Raw genomic sequence first — 22,524 nt, 5'->3', positions numbered from 1 at the left:
CAACTCAAGGCAAACATAAATATGACAGAGAAGAAAATGCAAGACACCTCCCAAAGGCAATCAAGCTTATAGATAGATTTTAACTTTTTTTATTCCAGGTCTCCTAAACTAGAAAGCAAGTTGAATTCATTAAACACAGTAAGGTATCATTTTTTAGAATCATCATGATGAGTAAAATAACTCACAAAGACTTATTTTATCATTATATTCCTATCATTTCCAGTGAATCACCCAGGGAGGTAGCAGTTTGTTTAAACAAGGGAGTCATTTTTGAGAGTGCAGACTTCGATTGGCAATAGACCTGGATACAAATCCTGTTTCTGACACCTACAAGCTCTCTCTGTGATCTTGAGCCAATTGCTTAGCTCTTTTTCTTTTTTTTTTTTTTTTTGAGACAGAGTCTCGCTCTGTCGCCCAGGCTGGAGTGCAGTGGTGTGATCTCGGCTCACTGCAAGCTCTCCTGGGTTCATGCCATTCTCCTGCCTCAGCCTCCCGAGTAGCTGGGACTACAGGCACCTGCCACCACACCTGGCTAATTTTTTGTATTTTTAGTAGAGATGGGGTTTCACCGTGGCCTCGATCTCCTGACCTCGTGATCCACCTGCCTCGGCCTCCCAAAGTGCTGGGATTACAGGTGTGAGCCACTGCTCCCGGCCTTGCTTAGCTCTTTTTCTGTCAGTTTCCTCAGGTGTAAAACAGGAATAACAATATCCACCTTACAGGATCCGTGTGATGTTTTCAAGGGATATTTTACATAAGGTAGCTACCACACTGCTTGTCGGGATGGACCTGAAGAAATGGTAGTTATCATCATACTCTTGACTCTCTGAACAGGTTTATAGGTAGTAAGTCTGTTATGCAGAAACTTTAGTCAAATAGACCATGCCATTGTTGATCATTGGGCTGTAACATAGGTGATGTCTTTGGCCTTAGGTAGAAGCTGTCCAACTCATAGCTGATGGAAAAGCTCCTCGTATACCCCAGCCAGAAGAAGGGGCAACATATGAAGGTATCCAGAAAAAAGAAAATGCTGAGGTATTTATATCAACTCAGTAACACATCTCAGAATTCATGGTAGTTCCCCACGTACTATGATCTTGTAGTTCCCCATGTACTATGATCTTGCCAAAAGGTAAGCCAGCCTGCCCTAGACCTACCTGTTAGAGTAGACAGGTAGCCAGACATACGCAGGAGAGGGGAGTCCCCTAAAGAAAATAAAGTCTGGGAAGACTCAGGTCTGAGAGACCACCCAAAATTTGCATATTAATAGTATCTCTAATGCTGGAGTGGGTGGGCACTTAGTCAAATGTGCATAGAAAGGAGAGGAGATACTATGCAAACAAACAAACAAATAAACAAACAAGCAAATAAAAAATGCCCAGAAACGCCTCTTCAGTCTGCCCAACAATCCTTCGCTCTGCAGTTAAAATGTCAAAATATCGCTAGCTACATGCTAATGAAAAGGGCAAAGGGGATATTCCTTTAAAAATCTGGCACGCTAGGTGTGCTGGGCGTAGTGGCTCATGCCTGTAATCCCAGCACTTTGGGAGGCTGAGGCAGGAGGATCACTTGAGGCCAGGCATACGAGACCAGCCTGGCCAACACAGTGAGACCCCTGTCTCAAAAAACAAAAAACAAAAACCTGGAGCCATAAGTACAGCTTACCGAGAGAAAGAAATTCAAAAAAAATACACAGTTGCAGTAGGTATAGATTTGGCCACCATACAACCTTCCTGCGGTGACGATAGTAAACAACATAGGCATCAGGTAATATTCATATCCAATACCAACCCACACATACACACCAACTAATAATATGGAGGGTCTCATAAACCTGAGACAAAATCTAGGTGCAGACAAAGCAGAGAGCTAAGACAGACACAAACAAACTAGACAAAAAAAAAAAAAAAAAAAAAAGGCAGACACTTAACAGAGGTGGGAACTTCAAAAAAAAGTTCAACCTAATAAAAACCCAACATAAAACTCTCCAACAGCTACTGGCCTCCTCCCCTCAACAGCTCACTCTACTTCATCTTTACAAAGCATACTGTCCCTTTAAAGAGCCCTCTGCTTTTTATTTTCCTTCAATAAAGTCTCTTTTTTACTAAATCAGCCACCTGACAAAATACTTACTCCAAATAAAACTAAGAAGCAAAAATTCCTTTATTTCCCAATAACATACTCGTTTCTGCCTCTGATGACAAGAAGCGTTTTTATTGCCTTTGAGCTTCACAGCCATAGGAGGCTCAGCCTGTGTTTTGTGCCTTCCTAGATTTCTTGGGACCAGTCTGCCGAAGTTTTACATAACTGGATTCGAGGTCATGATAAAGTCCCTGGAGCTTGGACAGAGATAAATGGACAGGTATGTTTTAGGGACCACTCCCCCCACCTTCCTCCCCAATTATTACCTTTGTAAGAGATATTACAGATAAATCTGGGCTTCCCATGGGTCTTCCTTGGTCATGAGGCAGGTCTGTGATTCACTTTCCCCTTTACTCAGCATGTATTGAGCATTTATTGTGCAGCAGACACTAAACCCAGCGCCTGATCTAAGGAGCCTGCAGTTTTATGGGGAGTGCAGAGAAGTGAATAAACACTCTCAGTGCAGTAAGATAAACGCTCTCATGGAGGCTGAGACTCAGGCATGTTAGGAAAGGCTTCCTAGAAAAGCTCACTGCTTTGCTCGAGAAGAGTTAACCAGGTTGAGAGCAAGACAAGTAGGTGAAGCCCCAGAGATAAGAGACTCCAGCACCTGGTCAAGGACTTGCAAAAGGAGTTCAGTGAAGCCAGGGTCTGGACTGTGAGGACAGGCATGGGGAGAGCTGAGGCGGGAGAGGCAGGCAGGGGCCTTCTATCCATGGGTAATTGACTCAGCCCAGGCTCTCAGGTTTCACCTCGTCCAGGAGGTTTCCTGATCTCACATGCCCAGCCTGGCAGGGTCTGATGGCCCATCTCTGGGTTCCAGCAACACTCTGCCTACCTCTGGCATTGAACATCATATATTCTGAGGGTCTCTTTTTTCCCCCCAACACTAGACTGTGAACTCCTTAGGGGCAAGGGCTTCATGTGATTGTCTTGATAATCTCAGCAGTTAAGCAAGAGTCCGGGTACATACTAAGTGCCAATAAAAATCCACGGGCTCGATGGGTGACCAAGGGAGGGAGTTTAGTGTAATGGTTAAGAGTGCAGGACCTGAAGCCAGAATGCTTCTATGAAAATTTACTGTGTAACCTCGGGCAGGTTTCTTAACCATTGGGTGCCTTGGTTTCCTCACTGTAAAATGGGACTAATAATACTGCCTCCCTTTGGTTATGGATAATTGTGAAGATTAAATGAGTTGGCCGGCCATGGTGGGTCACACCTGTAATTGCAGCACTTTGAGAGGCCGAGGTGGGAGGATCACCCGAGGTCAGGAATTTGAGATCAGCCTGGCCAACGTGGCAAAACCCTGTCTCTACTAAAAATAGGGTGTGGTGGCATGCGCCTGCAATCCCAGCTACTTGGGAGGCTGAGGCAGGAGAATCACTTGAACCCGGGAGGCAGAGGTTGCAGTGAGATCGCACCACTGCACTGCAGCCTGGGTGACACAGCGAGACTCTGTCTCAAAAAAAAAAAAAAGAAAGAAAGAATTAATACATGTTAACTCATTTAAGTACTTAGCCCTGGGCCTAGAGTAAGTATTCAACACACCATTATAGCATAATCATAATAGTGCTCCATAAACGATAACTGATCATCCTAGAATTGCAATAATAACTCAGTCAGCATCAGTGTCTCTTGGTTACTGTCTGGATCCAGTCGTTTTTCCATGAATGGACTCACAAATCACCCTGTGCTTCTCATCACTTATCACCCTGCACTGTAATAGTCTGGTTACCACTGTGCATTGCCCATCACTGATGCCCACCCCCAACACCTCCCCACCCACCCAAACCCTACCTTCAGGCTATAAAGGCTGAGAGCTTTTTATCTCATTCACCTTTGTATCAGTGCAAATATGTGATAAATGCATACTCATGTCACCTGGATGTGGGGCATTTTGGACTCTCCAGTGACATATTCAGACTATTTCTTGTCTTGTGTCATTTCTATGGATGTTTGAGACAGTTTCTCCCATTGTGGTGTCTCAATTTTATTACAGATGATAATATGAACTTCAGCGTTTTTACAGAGAATGATGCTTATACATACCGCTATGAACAGCTTTTCTCCTAATTTTACAATCTGTGTTTGATCTCTTTACTAGATGGTCACTTTCTATGGCTCGACATTACTAAATAGCTCTGTGCCTCCTGGAGAACCACTGGAAATTAAAGGTGCCAAGAAGCCTGGTCTCGTTACCAAAAATGGACTTGTTCTTTTTGGTAACGATGGAAAAGCAGTGAGTGTTCAATATGGCTGCCTATGAAATAACCTTTTGATTTTCTTCTATAACCCAAGCTATTAAGGGAACAGCTTTCACTCCATTGCTGGCTGGGGAGGAGCTGGCTCTGTGTGCCCTGATAGAGATGAGGTGTCTCAAGATGGGCCCCACAGATCTGCATAGGCTGCCTTGTGTAAAGTGGAAAGAGGCTGGAATTCAGTGGCGAGATAAGGATGTGAATCCCTACTTCCCACTCTCTGGTCTTGGGCAGGATGATTCTTCCTTTTGAGTCTGTTTTGCCATCTTTATAACAGAGAGGAGAATCTCGTCTGTCTGCCTTCCCAATGCCAGATTCTGGGAGGATCAAGTGAAATGGATGTGGCCCTCCTCAGATGCCCCTTGCCACTGATCCACCAGACAGGCACCACCTACACTGCCTATGCTCAGGAGGGTTGGCCCTGGGCCTCAGTGTGCCTTTGCGAAGCTTCCCAATGAATCGTGCAAAGGGAATTTGTAGCTTACAGATATTTTCCAGTTGCTGCAGGATAAATCAGTTAAGACTGTAGGCTTAAGAGTCCCGCTAGTTCTGGGTTCTACTCCCAGCTCTGTTACTTACTATCTGTGTGGCACTGAGCAAATTACTGAACCTCATTGAGCCTCCCTTTCTGCATCAGTAAAATGGGAATAATAATGGCATCCACCTCCATTGGGTTTTATGAAATTAGGTAAGATCCTTCAGCACATGCATGCATTCTTTTTTTTAGTATATGTGCTGCCGAAGCAAGCATTTATGCATGCATTCTTGAGCGTGGTGCAGGGCAAGTGCTCAGAGGCAGCAGCCGCAGAGTTGCAGCAGCACTAGTGGTGTCTGTTATTTTCATAATAGATTCTAATTCAAATACCTACATCCAAGTGTCACATTTTCCAGGACTTATTTTCCATTTTGAGATGTACCTATCCCTAGACCTCACTTTTTCCTTTCTGCTGCCATTATTCAAGTGCCATTTCAGCCCCTTTCCACACAATGGTGAATGCTTTTAATCCATATTTTTGTATTTTTCCAGATAAACTTGCCCTTATATGCATATAATCTATAGGACTCCTCCCACTAGCCTCACTTTTCTATTGTCTCAATCCTCAATTTTTATGCTTGTTTTGTTGCTATTTTGTAGCTGATGGTGAGAAATCTGCAGTTTGAAGATGGAAAAATGATCCCTGCCTCTCAGTACTTTTCAGCGGGTGAGACGTCAGTGGTAGAACTGACAGCAGAAGAGGTGAAAGTGGCAGAGACCATCAAGGTGAACACATGATGACTTTAATCTTACTGTTACCTTGGAAAACTGAAGCATGTTCGTAACTGGTACCATCAGTCCTCAAAGTAGTGGGATTAGAACTTTATTTCCTCTTTTTTTGTATTAGCTGCAAGAGGAAATCAACCTTCAAATTCATATGCTAAAACACAGTATATACAAACTGATTTTTCACATAAGTCATCCAAGGCAGTTCCAGGTTGGCATGGGAGTTAGGGGTGAAGTCATTCAGGAACCGAGTTTCTGTTATTTTCAAGGTCTCCCTGGGGGGCGTCTCCCTTCCAGACAGCAGAAGGGCAAAGGGGCATGTAGAAGGGTGTGGAGGAGGTTTACATGGGCTAGGACTGGGGTGGTGCAGGTCACTTCCACTCCTGTTCATTGGCTGCATCTAACTTGGAGAGATGCTGAGAAATGTGGTCCAGCTGTGTGTACAGCTGAGTGTACAAGGTGAAGAGGGAATTGGTTTGGTGAAGAGCTAGCCCAGTCTCTGCCACATTGTTCTATGTGGCACTTCCCTCATAAGAGTTTCCTTTTTGTGTAGGACATCTGGGCTGGAATTTTAAGCAATGTCCCCGTTATTGAAGACTCAACAGACTTCTTTAAATCTGGAGCAAGCTCAATGGATGTTGCCAGGTAAAACCACGACCTTATTGACTCACTGGGGATTCCCTCACTAGAGATTTTGACTTTGGCTTTGACAGTGAAATCCACACACATCCTTTGTTCTGGATGTGATTACCTTATCATACCTATCTATGACACATCTTTTTTTTTTTTTTTTCTGAGATGGAGTTTCGCTCTTGTTGCCCAGGCTGGAGTGCAATGGTGCGATCTTGGCTCACCGCAAACTCCGCCTCCCAGGTTCAAGCAATTCTCCTGCCTCAGCCTCCCGAGTAGCTGGGATTACAGGCATGCGCCACCATGCCCAGCTAATTTTGTATTTTTAGTAGAGATGGGGTTTCTCCATGTTGGTTAGGCTGGTCTCGAACTCCTGGCCTCAGCTGATCTGCTTCCCTCGGCCTCCCAAAGTGCTGGGATTATAGGTGTGAGCCACTGCACCCGGCCAACGCATCTTTATTCTTCATCTTCTTTGCTGTTGTTTCCATGGTCAAGCAGATATATCTATCTGTTTATTTCTCTTTGTTGCTAACCAGAAGTTGTTTTCATATCTTCCGTATACCTAAAAAAGCAACCCTTAGAATTGTTTGCATCTTTTAAAAATTTGTCCTTCCAGTTTCTTAGCTAATTTTCCTCCAATATGACATCAGAACTGAGAAGCTCTGGGTGAGAATGCTAACAGTGAATTTCCTGTGCAGCCTGATCCAGAATATTATCTGAATAATATCTGATACCTGATATTAATAATAATATTACCAGAATAATATCTGATATCTGATATTAATTATGCTTTCCCCCAAATCTTTTTTCTCCTACCCTCGCCCCCCCATAAATTACCCAGTAAAATAGGTCTAGAATGAGGGTTATCAGGCTACTTGCAAGGACAAGTGTAATCACCCAATAGTCAGAATTTCTCCACAGAGGTTTAGAGCAAATTGAAAGTGCTGGAGTCCCAGAAAGCCTCTATCGCAAGGAAACTGGACCAGGATCCTACTGGTGCAGCATCTTGCAGAGGTGTTTTTCTTCGAGTAACTGGGATAACGAGACAGCTGGAGCTCACCAGGGACTGTACAGTCCCTTGATGGTGGGTACAGAGAATAGAAGCTAAGAGGATTTTATCCCAGGCCACATTGTGGCCATTCACTAATTAAACAAGGCAAAAATGTTCCTCCTCTTGACAAAATCCTTCATATTGACAAAGCAATGTTCCTGATGAATATTCTGTCTACTCACTCATTTACTTAACAACACTGACTGAACACTTACTACATGTCAGGGACACTTTTAGCACTGGGGATACAGTGTAAACTAGACAAGGTCCCCTTTATTCATGGAGGTTTTATTCCAGAAATCAAAAACAATCATTTCAAGAGCACATAGTGTTTTCTAAAGTCAAGAGTTTCGGCTCCTCAAATTATAGATTTCTCAGCTGTGATTCATGAGTTTCCAGAAACTTCTAATTAGCTTAATTAAATATTTCAATACTATATTATGATGATTATTATTACAGATAGGGCCTCACTCTGTCGCCTAGGCTGGAGTGCAGTGGTGTGATCAGAGCTCACTTGCACTAGCAGCCTTGCACTCCTGGGATAGCCATCCTTTCATCTCATCTTCTCTAGTAGTTGGGATTACAGGCATGAGCCATCACACCTGGTACATCACACACAGTACTGTATTATTATTATTATTATTATTTTGAGACAGAGTCTCGCTCTGTCGCCAGGCTGGAGTGCAGTGGCGCAATCTTGGCTCACTGCAACCTCCGTCTCCCAGGTTCAAGCGATTCTCCTGCCTCAGCCTCCCAAGTAGCTGGGATTATAAGCAAATGCCACCATGCCCAGCTAATTTTTATATTTTTAGTAGAGACGGGGTTTCACCATGTTGGCCAGGGTGGTCTCAATCTGCTGACCTCGTGATCCACCCACCTCGGCCTCCCAAAGTGTTGGGATTACAGGTGTGAGCCACCGCACCCGGCCAGTACTGTATTATTAATACTTTTTTTTTTTTTTTTGCTAGCAAGATACTCCTGCAGGAATTACTCGTTTTCTGTTTGAGTGTCTGGCTTACCATAATCATCTGATATTATTATTTTGATTACAAAGGTATCATCTCTTTTAGAGAATAAATGATTGAACCACAGCCACGGTGGACTTTCTACACTGTACCTCGTACACTACTGCTATTCAAGAAATGTCAGATAACAGCTGTAATTTGACAAACTAACAGTGGAAATCAAAGGATTGGAAAGGACTTCAAAAATTATATTGACCTACTGCATATGGTTCTAGCTAGTACCTATGTTAACTATGTAATACAAACAAATGTCCATCTTATACTTGTAATTTAGAGAAAATAGTCTATAATATGACATTCATCTCTCATAATCTTTACAGTTAGGAAAGTGTCTTTGTTTTTTATTCCTTGAGTATATATGAAAGGAAAGGAGTTGACTTTATATGATCCTTGCTACCTTGCTTATGAGTAATTAAAATATTTTTACTTTGATTTCTTTTATTTTTAGTCATGGATAAAGTTTTAAAAAACTGCCACTGTCCTTCAAGATATATTTTTAATTTCTTGCCCCTAGTCTTATCAATTTCTCTGACGAGTATCACAGAAGATCTCATAGGATATAATTAGACATGTGATGTAAGTCTTACCTCAAAACAACTTGACAAATGCAAATAACACAATCTTCCCAACCCCTTTTAAAAATCTAAGTAACGCAAAGCTCTTTCTTACTTTAAGGCTGGTTGAAGAGATCAGACAGAAATGTGGTGGGCTTCAGTTGCAGAATGAAGATGTCTATATGGCCACCAAGTTTGAAGACTTTATCCAAAAGGTCGTGAGGAAACTGAGAGGAGAAGATCAAGAGGTGGAGCTGGTTGTAGATTATGTAAGCTTTTCCTTGATGTTGCAACCCTAAATCAGTGAGATCCATACACTGTAAAAGACTGATGTGCCTGTTGCCCATTTGTTTTTATATTTATGACCTTTAAAAAACAACAGCTTTACTGAGATCTAATTCAGATGCCATAAAATTCCCCTTCAAAATGTGCATTTTGGGTGGTTTTTAATATATTCACAGGGTTGTGCAACTATTATGCCATCCAATTTTGGAACATTTTCATCATCCCAAAAAGAAGCCCTATACCCACTGGCAGTCATTCTTTACTCTTCCAGGACTACCTCATACAAAAAATGTTCCAAAATTGGATAGCATGATAATTCCTAGAAAATGCTAATCTCTTTTCTGTCTCTATGGATTTGCCTATTTTAGAGATTTCATATAAATAGAATCATATAACATGTGGCTTTTTGTTTCTGGCTTCTTTCTCTTAGCATAATGTGTCCAAGGTTTATCCACGTTGTATCAACATTTCATCCCTTTTTCTGGCCAAGTAATATTCTATGGTATAAATATACCACAGTTTGTTTACCCATTCATCAGCTGATGTACATTTGGGTTGTTTCTACTTTTTGGCTATTATGAATAATGCTATGAAAATTCATATATAAGTTTTTGCATGAACACATGTTTTCAAGTCTCTTGGGTATGTACCTAAGAGTGGAATTGATGAGTCATATGGTAACTCTATGTTTAACTTTTTTGAGTAACTGCCAAATTGTTTTCCGAAGTGGCCACACCATTATATAATCCCACCAATGTATGAGGGTTTCAACTTCTCCATATCCTCGCCAATATTTGCTCTCATCTGTCTTTTCTCTTTTAGTTGTCGTAGTGGGTGTAAAGTGGGATCTCATTGTGGTTTTGATTTGCATTCCCTAATGACTACTGATGTTGAGCATCTTGTCATATACTTATTGGGCATTTGTATTTCTTCTTTGGAGAAATATCTGTTCTTTCAAATCCTTAGCTCATTTTAAAACTGGCTTGTCTTTTTATTGCTGAGTCTTAAGTCCTTTATATATTTTGGATACTAGATCCTTATCAGATAGAAGATTTGCAAATGTTTTCTCTCATTCTGTAGATTTGCTGAAAACTTTGAGTGTCCTTTGACACACAACAGGTTTTAATTTTGATGAAGTCTAATGTATCTATGTTATTTTACCACTTGTGCTTTCTATATGTCTTGTCTGACACCTTTTTATTCCTCTACTTCTCCTTCACTGCTTTCTTTTCTGTTAAATATGTCTAGTATGCCTTTTTAATCCCTTATTTTAAATTTAATTATATTTTTAAGCTATTTTCTTAGTGGTTGCCTTGAGGATTATAATTAACATTTTTGCTTAAAATGATCTAGTTCAGATGAACACCAACTTAGTAGTATAGGAAAGCTTTGCTGTAACATAATTGCTGCATACTCCCTTAATTTGTGCCATTATTGTCATATCAATTACGTCTTTATACATCATGAGCCCACCAACACAGTTCTATAATTATTGCTTTATGAAGTTGTATTTTTAATGAGATAGAGTTAAAAAATATATTTATACCAATGTTTATATTTACCTATGCAGTTACCTTTACCAGTACTCTTTATTTCTTCATGTGTATTCAAGTTAATTGTCTAGTGTCCTTTCATTTCAACTTGAAGGATTCTTCTCAGTACTTTTTGTAGGCCAGGTATGCTAGCAATCAATTTTCTGTTTTTGTTCACTTGGGAATGTTTTAATTTCTCCTTCATTTCTGAAGGATATTTTTGTTGGGTATAGAATTTTTGGATGGTATTTTTCTTTTATCATTTTAAATATTTCATCATATTGCCTTCTGGCCTTCATGGTTTCTGATAAGTCAACTGTTAATTTTATCTCTTTTCTATGATGAGTTCCTTCTCTCTTGCTGTTTTTGAGATTTCCTCTTTGTCTTTTGATTATTTGTTATGATGTGTCTAGATGTGGAACCTTTGAATTTTCCCATCAGAATTTGTTGAGCTTCTTGGATTGTGCATTCTTGAAATGTGCAAGTTAATGTTTTTCATCAAATTTAGGAAATGTTCAGCTATTCTTTCTTCAAATATTTTTCCTTTCCATTCTCCTTCTCCTCTCCTTCTGGGACTCCTTTTATGCATATGTTGGTATACTTGATGGTATCACATAAGTCTCTGAGGCTCTGTTCATTTTTCTTTATTCTTATTCCTTCCTGTTGTTCAGGCTTTTTTCACCTGCTTGAATTTGCTGTTGGGTCCCTCTAGTGAATTTTTTTATTTCAGTTATTGCACTTTTCAACTTCAGCATTTTTATTTGGTTCTTTTTAAAATAATTTTTATCTCTTCATTGATATTCTGTTTGGCAAGACATTATTCTCTTACTTTCCTTTAATTATTTAGACATGGTTTCCTTTAGTTCATTGAACATATTTACAAAAGCTTATTGAAAATCTTTCTTTAGCAAATCCAATGTGTAGGCTTCTCTAGGGATGGTTTCTATTAGCTGCTTTTTTTCCACCTGTTTATAGGCCATACTTTCCTATTTCTTTGCACATCTTGTAATCTTTTGTTGAAAGGTGGTCATTTAAAATAATAGAATGTGGTAACTCCAGAAAGCAGACCTTCTCCCCATCTCCCTTCACAACATTTGTTGCTATTGCTGCTGCTGCTTTGTTGTTGTTGTTGTTGTTGTTCAATGACTTTCTTGATAATTCTGTAAAGTCTTTATTTTTTATTGTTTGCCACTACTGAAGTCTCTTTTCAGTTACCTTAATGGTCATCTAATGATTGGGCATAGATTTTCTTAGACACCTTGAGCCAATAAGTCTCCCAGCATTTGTGAGGGGGCTCTGTGTGTGTGCTGGGTTACACCTTCAGTGCTCCAGCAGGCAGTTTACAACTCTGCCTTACCTTCACACTTCCTGCCTGCACAGAGCCTCAGAGTCATCCAGAGTTAACAGATAAGGGCCTTCTAAGGTCTTTTCTGGGCACATGCACAAGCCCTGCATGTATATTGGTCTTCTGGATTCCCAGGAATATGTCAGAGCTTTTCAATGCCTCTTATGGATATCTCATTCCCAGTTATTCCTCTTAAGTTTTTTGCTCAGCCATTTTTTAGTGGCTGCGGGCAGCTGCAATACTAAATAATTGCCACTGATTATTTTTGACAAATGTCCCAGGAATAGGGCTGTTTGTGCATAACAAGCTCTGAGTCAGATCAAATAAAGACAAGCCCAAGCCAGGCATGGCAGCATGTGCCTGTAGCCCCAGCTACTCAGGAGGCTGAGGCAGGAGGATCACTTGAGTCCACGAGTTTGAGGCTGTGATGCACTTGATCACACCTGTGAATAGCCACTACACTCCAGCCTGGATAACACAGTGAGACCCTGCCTCTAAAAACAGAGAATCTCTGAGAGTGGAGCTTTTCAGGGAGCTGCCAGGCAGGGCAAATAGTAACAGTTCTTTGGGATGAGGCTTGTGAAGAGCTCCAGACTCATTTCATCCCCACCAGGGGCTACTAGGCTGCTGGTTTTCACAGCTACCATACTTGCAATGATGTTGGTTTTTCAAGGCTATTGCAGAGCTTTTGAGAAAGATGGGAATAAGGCAGTTAATACACCATAAAGCTCACTTTTCTTACTGTGATTCAGCTATTCTTCTTGAAATGGATTATTGCAAGCCTTTGGTTAATTTCCAGAGTTCTGAGAGAAGTGATTTTTAACAATATTTTCTAGTGTTCTCATTGCTTTTATGAAGGAGTGGATTTTCAGAGGTCCTTACTTTACTGTCCCAGAAGTGCTTCTCACCCATTTATTTTTAATAAGAATTAGGCAAATCTGAAAAGCAGTTTAGCATTATCTGGTTAAGAACATGAATTTTGGAGTCAGACCAACCTAAGTTTGAATCCAAGTAGCATGGCTTACTAGCTGTGTGACCTTGGGCGAGTTACTTAACTTCCCCAAGCCACAGTTTGCTCCTATTATTACCCTCCATTATTATTACCTCCATTATTATTATTTCCTCCATTATTTTTACCCTATTTATAGAGTATATAATTTGATTCTCCTAACAACTCTCTGTGATGGATGTTATTATATAATATTATTATTATTACCCTATAGACTGGGAAATTATTATTACCTGCAAAACATTCTAGTATGCACATAATATGAAATATTCTGTTACTTGACTCATATCACCAGATTTACAGGGTAATAATATTATATAATAATAATATATTATATAATAATGATAGTATCTACCTCAGAGAATTGTTAAGAGAATCAAATTAGGTGTTATATGTAAGATATTCAGCATACTCCTAGAATGATAATTTTAGAAAAGTGGACTGTTTGTAGACACTGAACACATCAATTCCCATGAAATTTCCTTCATTATATCCCACATAAACACAATGGAAATAGCTCATAGATCATGAGCACTCAGTGTGGGAGAAGGCAAGAGACCTTCTTGCTATTTTTTGTTTCTTTTTAAAGCACTGACAATTCCTCTCTGTGAAATAATTCTTTAAATAATTACATTTCCTTTTTAATACCTTGCATTGATATATTACCTCAGTTTTTCCTCACAACAACTGTATGAAGGCAGTATCATTATCCCCATTGCATTGTTGAAAAAAACTGATCCTCATCAAAGTTCATTGACTAACCTCAATTTGCTTGCCAGCCACTGGCAGAGAGTACAATTTAGGCAACACGTGTGTAACAAACAAAAAGTGAAAACCGAAAGGAACTTAAGGAAAGCAAACTTAAAATGGCACCAGTGTAAAAGCAAACCTATTGACAAAGGCATTTTCAATGATTTCAATGAAAGCAATAGCTGCGCTCCACCAATGCTGCCACGAGATGGTGGTGTTTCCATTATCTAGAGGTCTTGTGAGTTACCTTTTATCTGTTAAGAAAGAAAATCTGAAATCTGTATAAAGCCTGGCCTAGAGCACTTCTGTCTTCACAGCTTCTACCCTCCTGCCCCAGTGGCCAAGGCAAGCATCTTGAGGCCAAAATCTCACATATGCATGTCTTCTGTACGGTCGGAACTAGAATGCCATTGACTTCTCCCTCTGCATTCGTGAATATGCTTCTTTATTGCTGTTTGACATCAAATTGGTAAACACGGAAATCCATTGAATCTATTAATATAATTCTCTCAGATTTCAAAGGAGGTCAATGAAATGATGGTAAAAATGCCGTACCAGTGTTTCATAAATGGACGGTTCACAGATGCAGACGATGGAAAGACTTACGACACTATCAACCCAACAGATGGATCTGTGAGTGATTCTTTAGTGTTAGTAGTGGTCACTGGTGGTAGATTTTTAGTTAATACACCATTGTAAAAGAGGCAGTCTTAAGAAGCCCTTTTATTCTCTCACTCTGCCTCTAAGCACTTCACACAAATGTACTTCATTCTTTTCTTTCAATGACTCAATTCTGGTACCAGCTGCTATTAACTGTAGTAACCGATTTTATAGAACATTTATGATAAATTTAGACAGGTAGCTTTACCTATACACACCAGAGGCACTCATCTGCATAGAGATATATGTGAAAAAACTCTCCAGACTTGGAAGACTCATGGCAAGAAATTCAGCTTTCCTAAGGCACTGGAAGAACTACAGTCTTCCATCTTCCTAAATGTGTTCTTCCATAAAGTAGTATGATACGAGAAGTACCAAATTTCTGGTTCACAATTTTCATATTAAAATTGTTCTTTTTCTTTACCGTAGTACTGGATATACTCATTTCTTATCATGACATTTTTTTAAAAATCAGTAATACTCTGTTTTTTCTATTAATACAATATTAATTCCAAGAACCATATTTTCATATCTCTCATGTGACCTATTTTTACTTACCTTGAAATAGACAATAGGCAAAGTATCCTATGCTTCTTTGGCGGATGTTGATAAAGCAGTGGCAGCAGCAAAAGATGCTTTTGAAAACGGTGAATGGGGAAGAATGAATGCAAGAGAAAGAGGAAGATTGATGTACAGGTATTTCTATTTTTTACCTTTTTTATTTTTTAGAAAAGTAAGTCTGGTAGAGACAGGGTTTCACTATGTTGGCCAGGCTGGTCTCAAATTCCTGACCTCAGGTGATTCGCCTGCCTCAGCCTCCCAAAGTGCTGGGATTACAGGCGTGAGTGGTGGCACGTGCCTGTAGTCCCAGCAACTTGGGAGGCTGAGGCAGAAGAATTGCTTGAACCTGGGAGGTGGAGGGTGGAGTGAGCCGAGATCGCACCACTGCACTCCAGCCTGTGCTAGAAAGCAAGACTCTGTCTCAAAAAAACAAACAAAAAAAAAAAACAAGAAAAGCAAAGCAAAGCGAGTCTACTACCTTTGGATATTGGCTAACATTGCCAAGATTTTAAAAATTCCTGCAAAACATTCTAGTATTCACCTAATATGAAATATGTTTTCTGTTACTTGACTCATATTAAATCCTATATATTTTGATTATGTTAGTATTGCTTGCATCAGGCAGGTCCCAGCTGGAAAAGAAGTTTAATAAAGAACTGTTCACAAAGACGTGGGCGAGGTCAAAGAAATCCAATAAAGCATACTGAAACATCCAGGCAGGGCTAGCAGCAGGGGAAAGCTGCTACATCTTCAAGGTCTGAAGGGACAGGGGAAGGAGCTGTTACTGGAATCCCGCAAGATCTGTGGCTATAGGAGAAAACCACACTGCAGTGGAGGGACATGGCAGCTTCTGAACCACAGCCTATCAGCGAGGGAGCCAGGGAATCCAATTCCCCAGCCACTTTTTTCCTTCAGTTCACCAATATTCTGCGGGTGTCTCCCAGTGGCCTCTCACTGGCCGAGCCCAATGGGAGAGCAAGGGAGCCAGGTGATGTAATCTATAAAGGTCATTCACCAGGGTCAAGGTCACAGAGCAGGGTGGAGAATGGATACAGAGAGCGGCAAGTGGAGAATATCCACTACCCCATTGTTTTAAAAAAACATTTTATATCGACTTGATGTGTAAGGAATAGGAACAAGGAAGAAAAATAATAAGGACTGGGAAGAATATTATAAATCAGTAATGAAGGATACCAGGAGTAATTAGATTCAATCATAAATTCCATTTGCTTGTTTACCTAAAATCCAATATCTGACCTAGATCAATAGATCTCTTAGAGCAATGATATGATTTGGCTGTGCCCCCACCCAAATCTCATCTTGAATTGTAGCTCCCATAATTCCCATGTGTCATGGGAGGGACCCAGTGGGAGGTAGTTGAATCATGGGGGCAAGTCTTTCCTGTGCTGTTCTCATGAAAGTAAATAAGTCTCACAAGATTTGATGGTTTTATAAAGGGCAGTTCCCCTGCACATGCTCTGTTGCCTCTTTCCTTTATAAATTACCCAGTCTCGGGTATGTCTTTATTAGCAGCTTGAGAACGAACTAATACAAGCAAGATCTGGAACAAAGATTGTGGGAGGGGGATTTCAAGCTGGACTCCAGAGTGGCCCCAAAGGAACAGCTCAGAGAACCACTACAAATACAGAAGAAAAATAAATACAGAAGTTGAACACAAAAGATGAATTTTTACTGTATCATAGTCATTATACAGTCCTGCACTTACCTTCCCATAAAACCGAACACCAAACAGAAATCTGTTATAGTGTTTGTAATTCATTGTGTATGTTGCTATCTTGTCTCTTCAGTTAGTTTTGGAAATATTTTTGTGCCAACTGGAAATCTTCAAATGTTCATGGGTTCTCAGAAGTGTGGGTTCTGGGAATGTGGTTCCAATGACTGCTACTGGCTCAGTCATTGTTCTACTTCTAACACATAGATGAGGCAAGTTATATATGCTTCCAATACCCTCAGCTTCTCCTTTGTAATTCTTGAAACAAATGATTTATGAAAATATTTGTTTAATGTCTTTCTTCCCTACTGGGCCATGATCTCTATAAGGGCAGAGATCTGATCCATATGTGTTTACCTCTGAATTCTCCGTCCTTAGGATACTGCATTATATGTGACAGGAGCTCAATCAACACTTGTTGAATTTATTTCTTTCACTGACCACACAGACTTGCAGACCTACTGGAAGAGAACCAAGAAGAGCTGGCAACTATTGAAGCCCTTGATTCAGGGGCTGTCTATACCTTGGCCCTGAAGACACACATTGGAATGTCTGTGCAAACATTCAGATATTTTGCTGGCTGGTGTGACAAAATTCAGGTAAGCACAAATATTATTTGTTCTGAAAGAAAAAGGGACTAACATTGATTAGTTTGTACCAGGCACTGTGTCAGATCCTCTTTTTATGTAGATTTTTTTACACCAACATAACAGGGTTGTCTCAGTCCATTTTATGCTGCTGTAACAGAATACTTGAGACTAGGTAATTTATAAAGAACAGAAATTTATTCTCTTACAGTTCTGGAGGCCGGGAACTGTCAGCAGGTGATAAAGGTGTCAGCAGGTTTGGCCTCTAGTTTTAAGATGGTGCCTTGTAGTGCATCCTCTGGAGCAGAGGAACGCTGTATCCTCACCTGGCAGAAGAGTAGAAGAGAGTGAATCCACTCCTGCAAGCCCTTTTTATAGAGGCATTGATCCATTCATTAAGATGGAGCCCTCATGACCTAAACACCTCCTATTATGCCCTACCCCCCAACACTGTGGCATTAGGGGTTAAGTTTCCAGCACATGCATTTTAGGGGACACTTTCAGACCCTAGCAATGGTTATAACAACTAAGGAAGTAAATGTATAGCTCTTATCCCCTTATTACATGTGAGCAAACAGAGGCTTGAGGACATGGATGCCTTTCCTATAATTCGTAGCAAGTGACCCATATGACCAGATTTGAACTCAAGATTTTCTGAATCTAAAGTCTAATGATATTCTTTGCACTTTACTATAATATCTCCTGAGGGTGTTGAATAGTTTTCTAGACATTTTGGAGAAGCCTGGTATCATGTAGGGTTTACAAATTCAAATACCTACAGAGGCCAGAGAGCTACCATAGATGGTGGAAGCAGACTGAGTATAAGAAAAACTTTATCTTTGAACATGTGTCCTAGGATAAATAAATTAAAAAAAAATTTTTTTTTCTTTCTTTTGAGACAGAGTCTTGCTCTGTTGCCCAGGCTGGAGTGCAGTGGCACCATCTCAGCTCACTACAACCTCTGCCTCCTGGGTTCAAGCAATTCTCCTGCCTCAGCCTCAGCCTCCCTAGTAGCTGGGATTACAGGTGTGTGCCACCACATCTGGCTAATTTTTGTCTTTTTAGCAGAGACGGGGTTTCACCATGTTGGCCAGGCTGGTCTCGAACTCCTGACCTCAAGTAATTCACCTGCCTTGGCCTCCCAAAGTGCTGGGATTACAGGCGTGAGCCACTGTGCCTGGCCAAAAAAAAAATTTTTTTTAAAGAAAAATTTTGATAAAGATACAGGAATAATAAATAAATATTTCATTTTACTGTATGATAATAAATAGCAAACACAGGGTGATCAATGGCTCCAGCACTGGGGATACAAAAGGGAGAGGTAGGGCTTGCAGCAAACTGCAGTATGCATGTTCCTCATAGACTCATAATAACCACTGCAGTACCAGTCATTGCAACCACATTCCCAGCAGCAAAAAGAAGGAAGTGAGAAACAGGGAGTGGTAAGAGGAATTTAACAAAGCATTCTTACCTTCCCAGTACCTTTTGCTCATATCCCTCCTTGGCTGTCTCTATCTGCTAAGGAGACTGGGAAACATTACATTTCATCTGCATACATTGCTGCCACCAATGTTAATGTACAGTCAAACAGACCTGAGTCCAAGTCTCAGCTTTGGCCCGTATCAGCCGATGTTGTTAAAGTTATTTTATCTCTCAGAACCTTACTTTCCTCCTCTATAAAATGGTCACAATAATACATACTTTGCAAGTTATGTTTTGAGGATTGGAAACAAGTATTTGTACACTACAGGATTAGACAAGTCTGCAACATAGCAGGTTTGCACAAAAATGAAGTTTTTATCGTGGTTCAGCCACAAAGTCATGCATATATTGATATTTACTAATGGTAGTTCAGGTCCATCTCTTATCCCCAATTGTGAAACCCAAATAGTTCTGAAACCTGAAAATTGTTTGATTGGTTCAAACTCATTTGATGCCAAACCCTGACCTAAATGAACATAATCTATTAATAATATTTATTTACATCACTTAGAGTGAATATTCATATATTTCAGTGAATAAATACTAGCGTGTTTGATTACGGGAGGCTTACCCAAATCCTGCTGGGGTAGTAGATAATATAAGGTATATGCGCTATATTACACTTCTAAAGTCCAAAAAATTCTGAATCCCAAAACATAACTGGCTACAAGTGTTTTAAGACATTGTACACCCTATTAGTAGTAGCAATAATATTTTATGTGGCAAAGCAAATGAATAGCTTTCATTAAAGGCTACTATTGTGAATCTGTTAGGATTAAGTTGGCTGCATATAACAGCCAACCTATTCCTGTTTTTTTAATCCTATTATTTTTCTCTCACTTTCAAGGAGTCCAGAGACAGGCAGTCAGGACTAGTATGTGAGATGCAAACTCTTTTTCTGTCTTTGCCAGGCCATCTTTAGTACCATGAGACCTCCACCCTGAAGGTTGACTTATGGTCTCAAGAAAACCACTGCAGTGCCAGCCATTTCAGCAACAGTCTAAACAGGAAGAAGGAGGAAGCAGACATGGAGGGAAGAATAAAAGAGTTGAGTTAGCCTAGTTTAAGTAGCATTCCCCTTCCAATGCCTTGTGCTTATATCTTCCACTGACCATCCCTAATCTGGAGAATGGGAACCATAGTATTTCATCTGGGCATATTCCTGTTCCCATTATTAATATAGGGATTCTGTTACTAAGGACAGAGGGGAGAGTGGATAATAGGCAGGCAGCTCACATTCTCTGCCAGGCCAAGCAATTAGGAATGGACTAAATTAGAATTATGTTTATTCTCCTGTGTTTCATGGTTCTCTTGAGAAACAAATAGCTGTTCCTTCTTTGGCATGAATATAGTTCTTATCAACAAACACTCTTTTCATATCAGCTAACAAAAAGTAAGACAGGAAGACAGAAAATGGATCCTTTGAGATGAAATTTACTTATTTAAATTAGTAAAATAAGTATCAACTTTTCTTATTCTTTAGGGTTCTACTATTCCAATCAACCAGGCCCGTCCAAATCGCAATCTGACCTTCACCAAGAAAGAGCCACTTGGGTAAGATAAGGGGAATGCCTGCCTCTGAGTGAATCATGAGTTGTGTTATTTGAAACAACTAAGCATGTCGAATTTCTTCCCCTGCAGTGTCTGTGCCATTATTATTCCCTGGAACTACCCACTGATGATGCTGGCATGGAAGAGTGCTGCGTGTTTGGCAGCAGGCAATACCTTAGTGCTCAAGCCAGCACAGGTAAGGCCACAAAGGGCCAGGTGCAGAATTGCCCCCTCTCTTATATCCAGTACTTCAAAAAGGTGACATATATTTATAAATAGCAAACAAAAATGAGATTGTATGGCATTTTTCTTATATATCATGGACAACTTTTCATGTCAGTAAATATTCATTTTTAATAGCTACCTAATACATTGTATGGAGATTCCACAATTTAAAATTTTCATAATAATAGAAGCAAGCATGGTGCACATCAGTGAAGTCCACTGACTTTCTACGAACCAATTCAATTCTTGCAAAATGCCAAGTGCCCAAGAATTAGGGAATTATTTAGAGTAATTATCAGACATCAAAAAAAGTATTATGCAGGTATTCAAACTTAATTGTCAAAAATATTGTAAAAGTGGAGGTTGCAATGAGCCGAGATCATGCCACTGCACTCCAGCCTGGGTAACAGAGCGAGACTCTGTCTCACAGAAAAAAAAAAAAAAAATATATATATATATATATATATATATGATGTAGAAGATGAGGGAAAAGCATGTAAAAGAATGTCCGTAATTATAAAAATATATCCAGATGGATAACAAGAAAATACTTTTAAGAAATAGTTCAGGTAGTTTTCAAAAATATCTCTTAATGTTACAATAGCTTTTTAAGAAAAAAATATGGCAGCCAAGTTAACACTGGCTGAGCCTTTACTATATAAAGCACACTATGTAAAATAAGAAGAAAAATAAACTTCTTACTTGGGTTTCTGTTATATGCAGGTAACTTTACTATGTAGTAGGCATTTTGAGGTGCATAAGTCATGGAGAAAACTTGGTCTTTATTCTAGAAGAGTTTACAATTTGTTACCTCTCTTCTATTTCTTCTTTCAGAGCTTAAAAAAATACAGTTTCATTTGGCATAGCTACATGGTCATGTGGCCATGGCCATTTTGTTTTAATCATTAAAAATGATTTTATTTGAAAAAGTAGGTATACGTTCAAAGTTTTCAAAATTCAAAAGATACAAAGAGGTAGATAGTGAAATGTCTCCCTTCTATCATTATTCCCCAGTCAACTAATTTACCTCCCAGAGACAACCAATGTGATTAATTGTTATCTATTAGTGGCTTAGATATTCTAGAGATAGTCTCTACATATATATATGTGTATATTTATGAATATGTAGTTTTATATGTATATGTAGAGACATATATATTATTATATGTAGATATATATTATTATATATGCGTATATGTATATATTGCTAATTAATGGGCATAAAGTTTCAATTACTGACCAGGTGAGGTGGCTCACACCTATAATCCCAGCACTTTGGGAGGCCAAAGAGGGTGGATCACTTGAGGTCAGGAGTTCAAGACCAGCCTGGCCAACATGGTGAAACCCCATCTCTACTAAAAATATAAAAAATTAGCTAGGCATGGTGGCGGGCGCCTGTGATCCCAGCTACTCCAGAGGCTGAGGCAGGAGAATCGCTTGAACCGGGGAGGCAGAGGTTGCAGTGAGCGGAGGTCGCACCATTGCACTCCAGCCTGGACAACAAGAGTGAAACTCTGTCTCAAAAAACAAACAAACAAACAAAAAAAACCACAAAAAAACAACTTCAATTATGTAAGATGAATAAGTTCTAGAGGTCCTCTGTGCAACATTGTACCTATAATTAATACTACTATATTTTACACTTCAAAATTTGTTAAGAGAGTAGAGCTCACATTAAATGCTCTTACCACAATAAAATTTTTAGAAACACACACAAAAAGTAGCATTCTATATACTTACCAAAAAGAAAAGCCTTCCTTTTTTTAGCAGTTTCCATTGTATAGATAAAACATATTTTACTTAACCAATCCATAATTATGGATATTCAGATTTTCTCTCCTGTTGCTGTATAAACCATGCTACAGTTAATAACCTTATAAACCT

At 39.7% G+C, this 22,524-nt stretch overlaps 1 protein-coding gene across 7 annotated transcripts in view; it reads left to right on the top strand.

Moving 5' to 3' along the window:
- The window catches only part of ALDH1L2 (aldehyde dehydrogenase 1 family member L2), a 64,326-nt gene that overhangs the window by 17,100 nt on the left and 24,702 nt on the right, over positions 1-22,524 (top strand). For 3 of the 7 annotated variants that reach the window (XM_063711871.1, XM_063711872.1, XM_063711870.1), the window contains exons 5-15: positions 938-1,035; positions 2,273-2,362; positions 4,247-4,381; positions 5,536-5,661; positions 6,215-6,306; positions 9,043-9,190; positions 14,356-14,475; positions 15,071-15,198; positions 17,244-17,394; positions 20,348-20,418; positions 20,506-20,611. In XM_063711871.1, coding sequence (XP_063567941.1) covers positions 938-1,035; positions 2,273-2,362; positions 4,247-4,381; positions 5,536-5,661; positions 6,215-6,306; positions 9,043-9,190; positions 14,356-14,475; positions 15,071-15,198; positions 17,244-17,394; positions 20,348-20,418; positions 20,506-20,611 — 1,265 coding nt within the window. Of the gene's footprint in view, positions 1-933; positions 1,036-2,272; positions 2,363-4,246; positions 4,382-5,535; positions 5,662-6,214; positions 6,307-9,042; positions 9,191-14,355; positions 14,476-15,070; positions 15,199-17,243; positions 17,395-20,347; positions 20,419-20,505; positions 20,612-22,524 lie in introns of all 7 variants that reach the window. The other 4 variants (XM_024257220.3, XM_063711873.1, XM_054528181.2 and 1 more) reach the window with 4 other exon arrangements.

Source organism: Pongo abelii, chromosome 10 (assembly GCF_028885655.2).
Source record: "Pongo abelii isolate AG06213 chromosome 10, NHGRI_mPonAbe1-v2.0_pri, whole genome shotgun sequence".
In the NCBI taxonomy this organism is placed as follows: domain Eukaryota; kingdom Metazoa; phylum Chordata; class Mammalia; order Primates; family Hominidae; genus Pongo; species Pongo abelii.
This window is presented reverse-complemented; position numbering and strand designations above follow the sequence as displayed.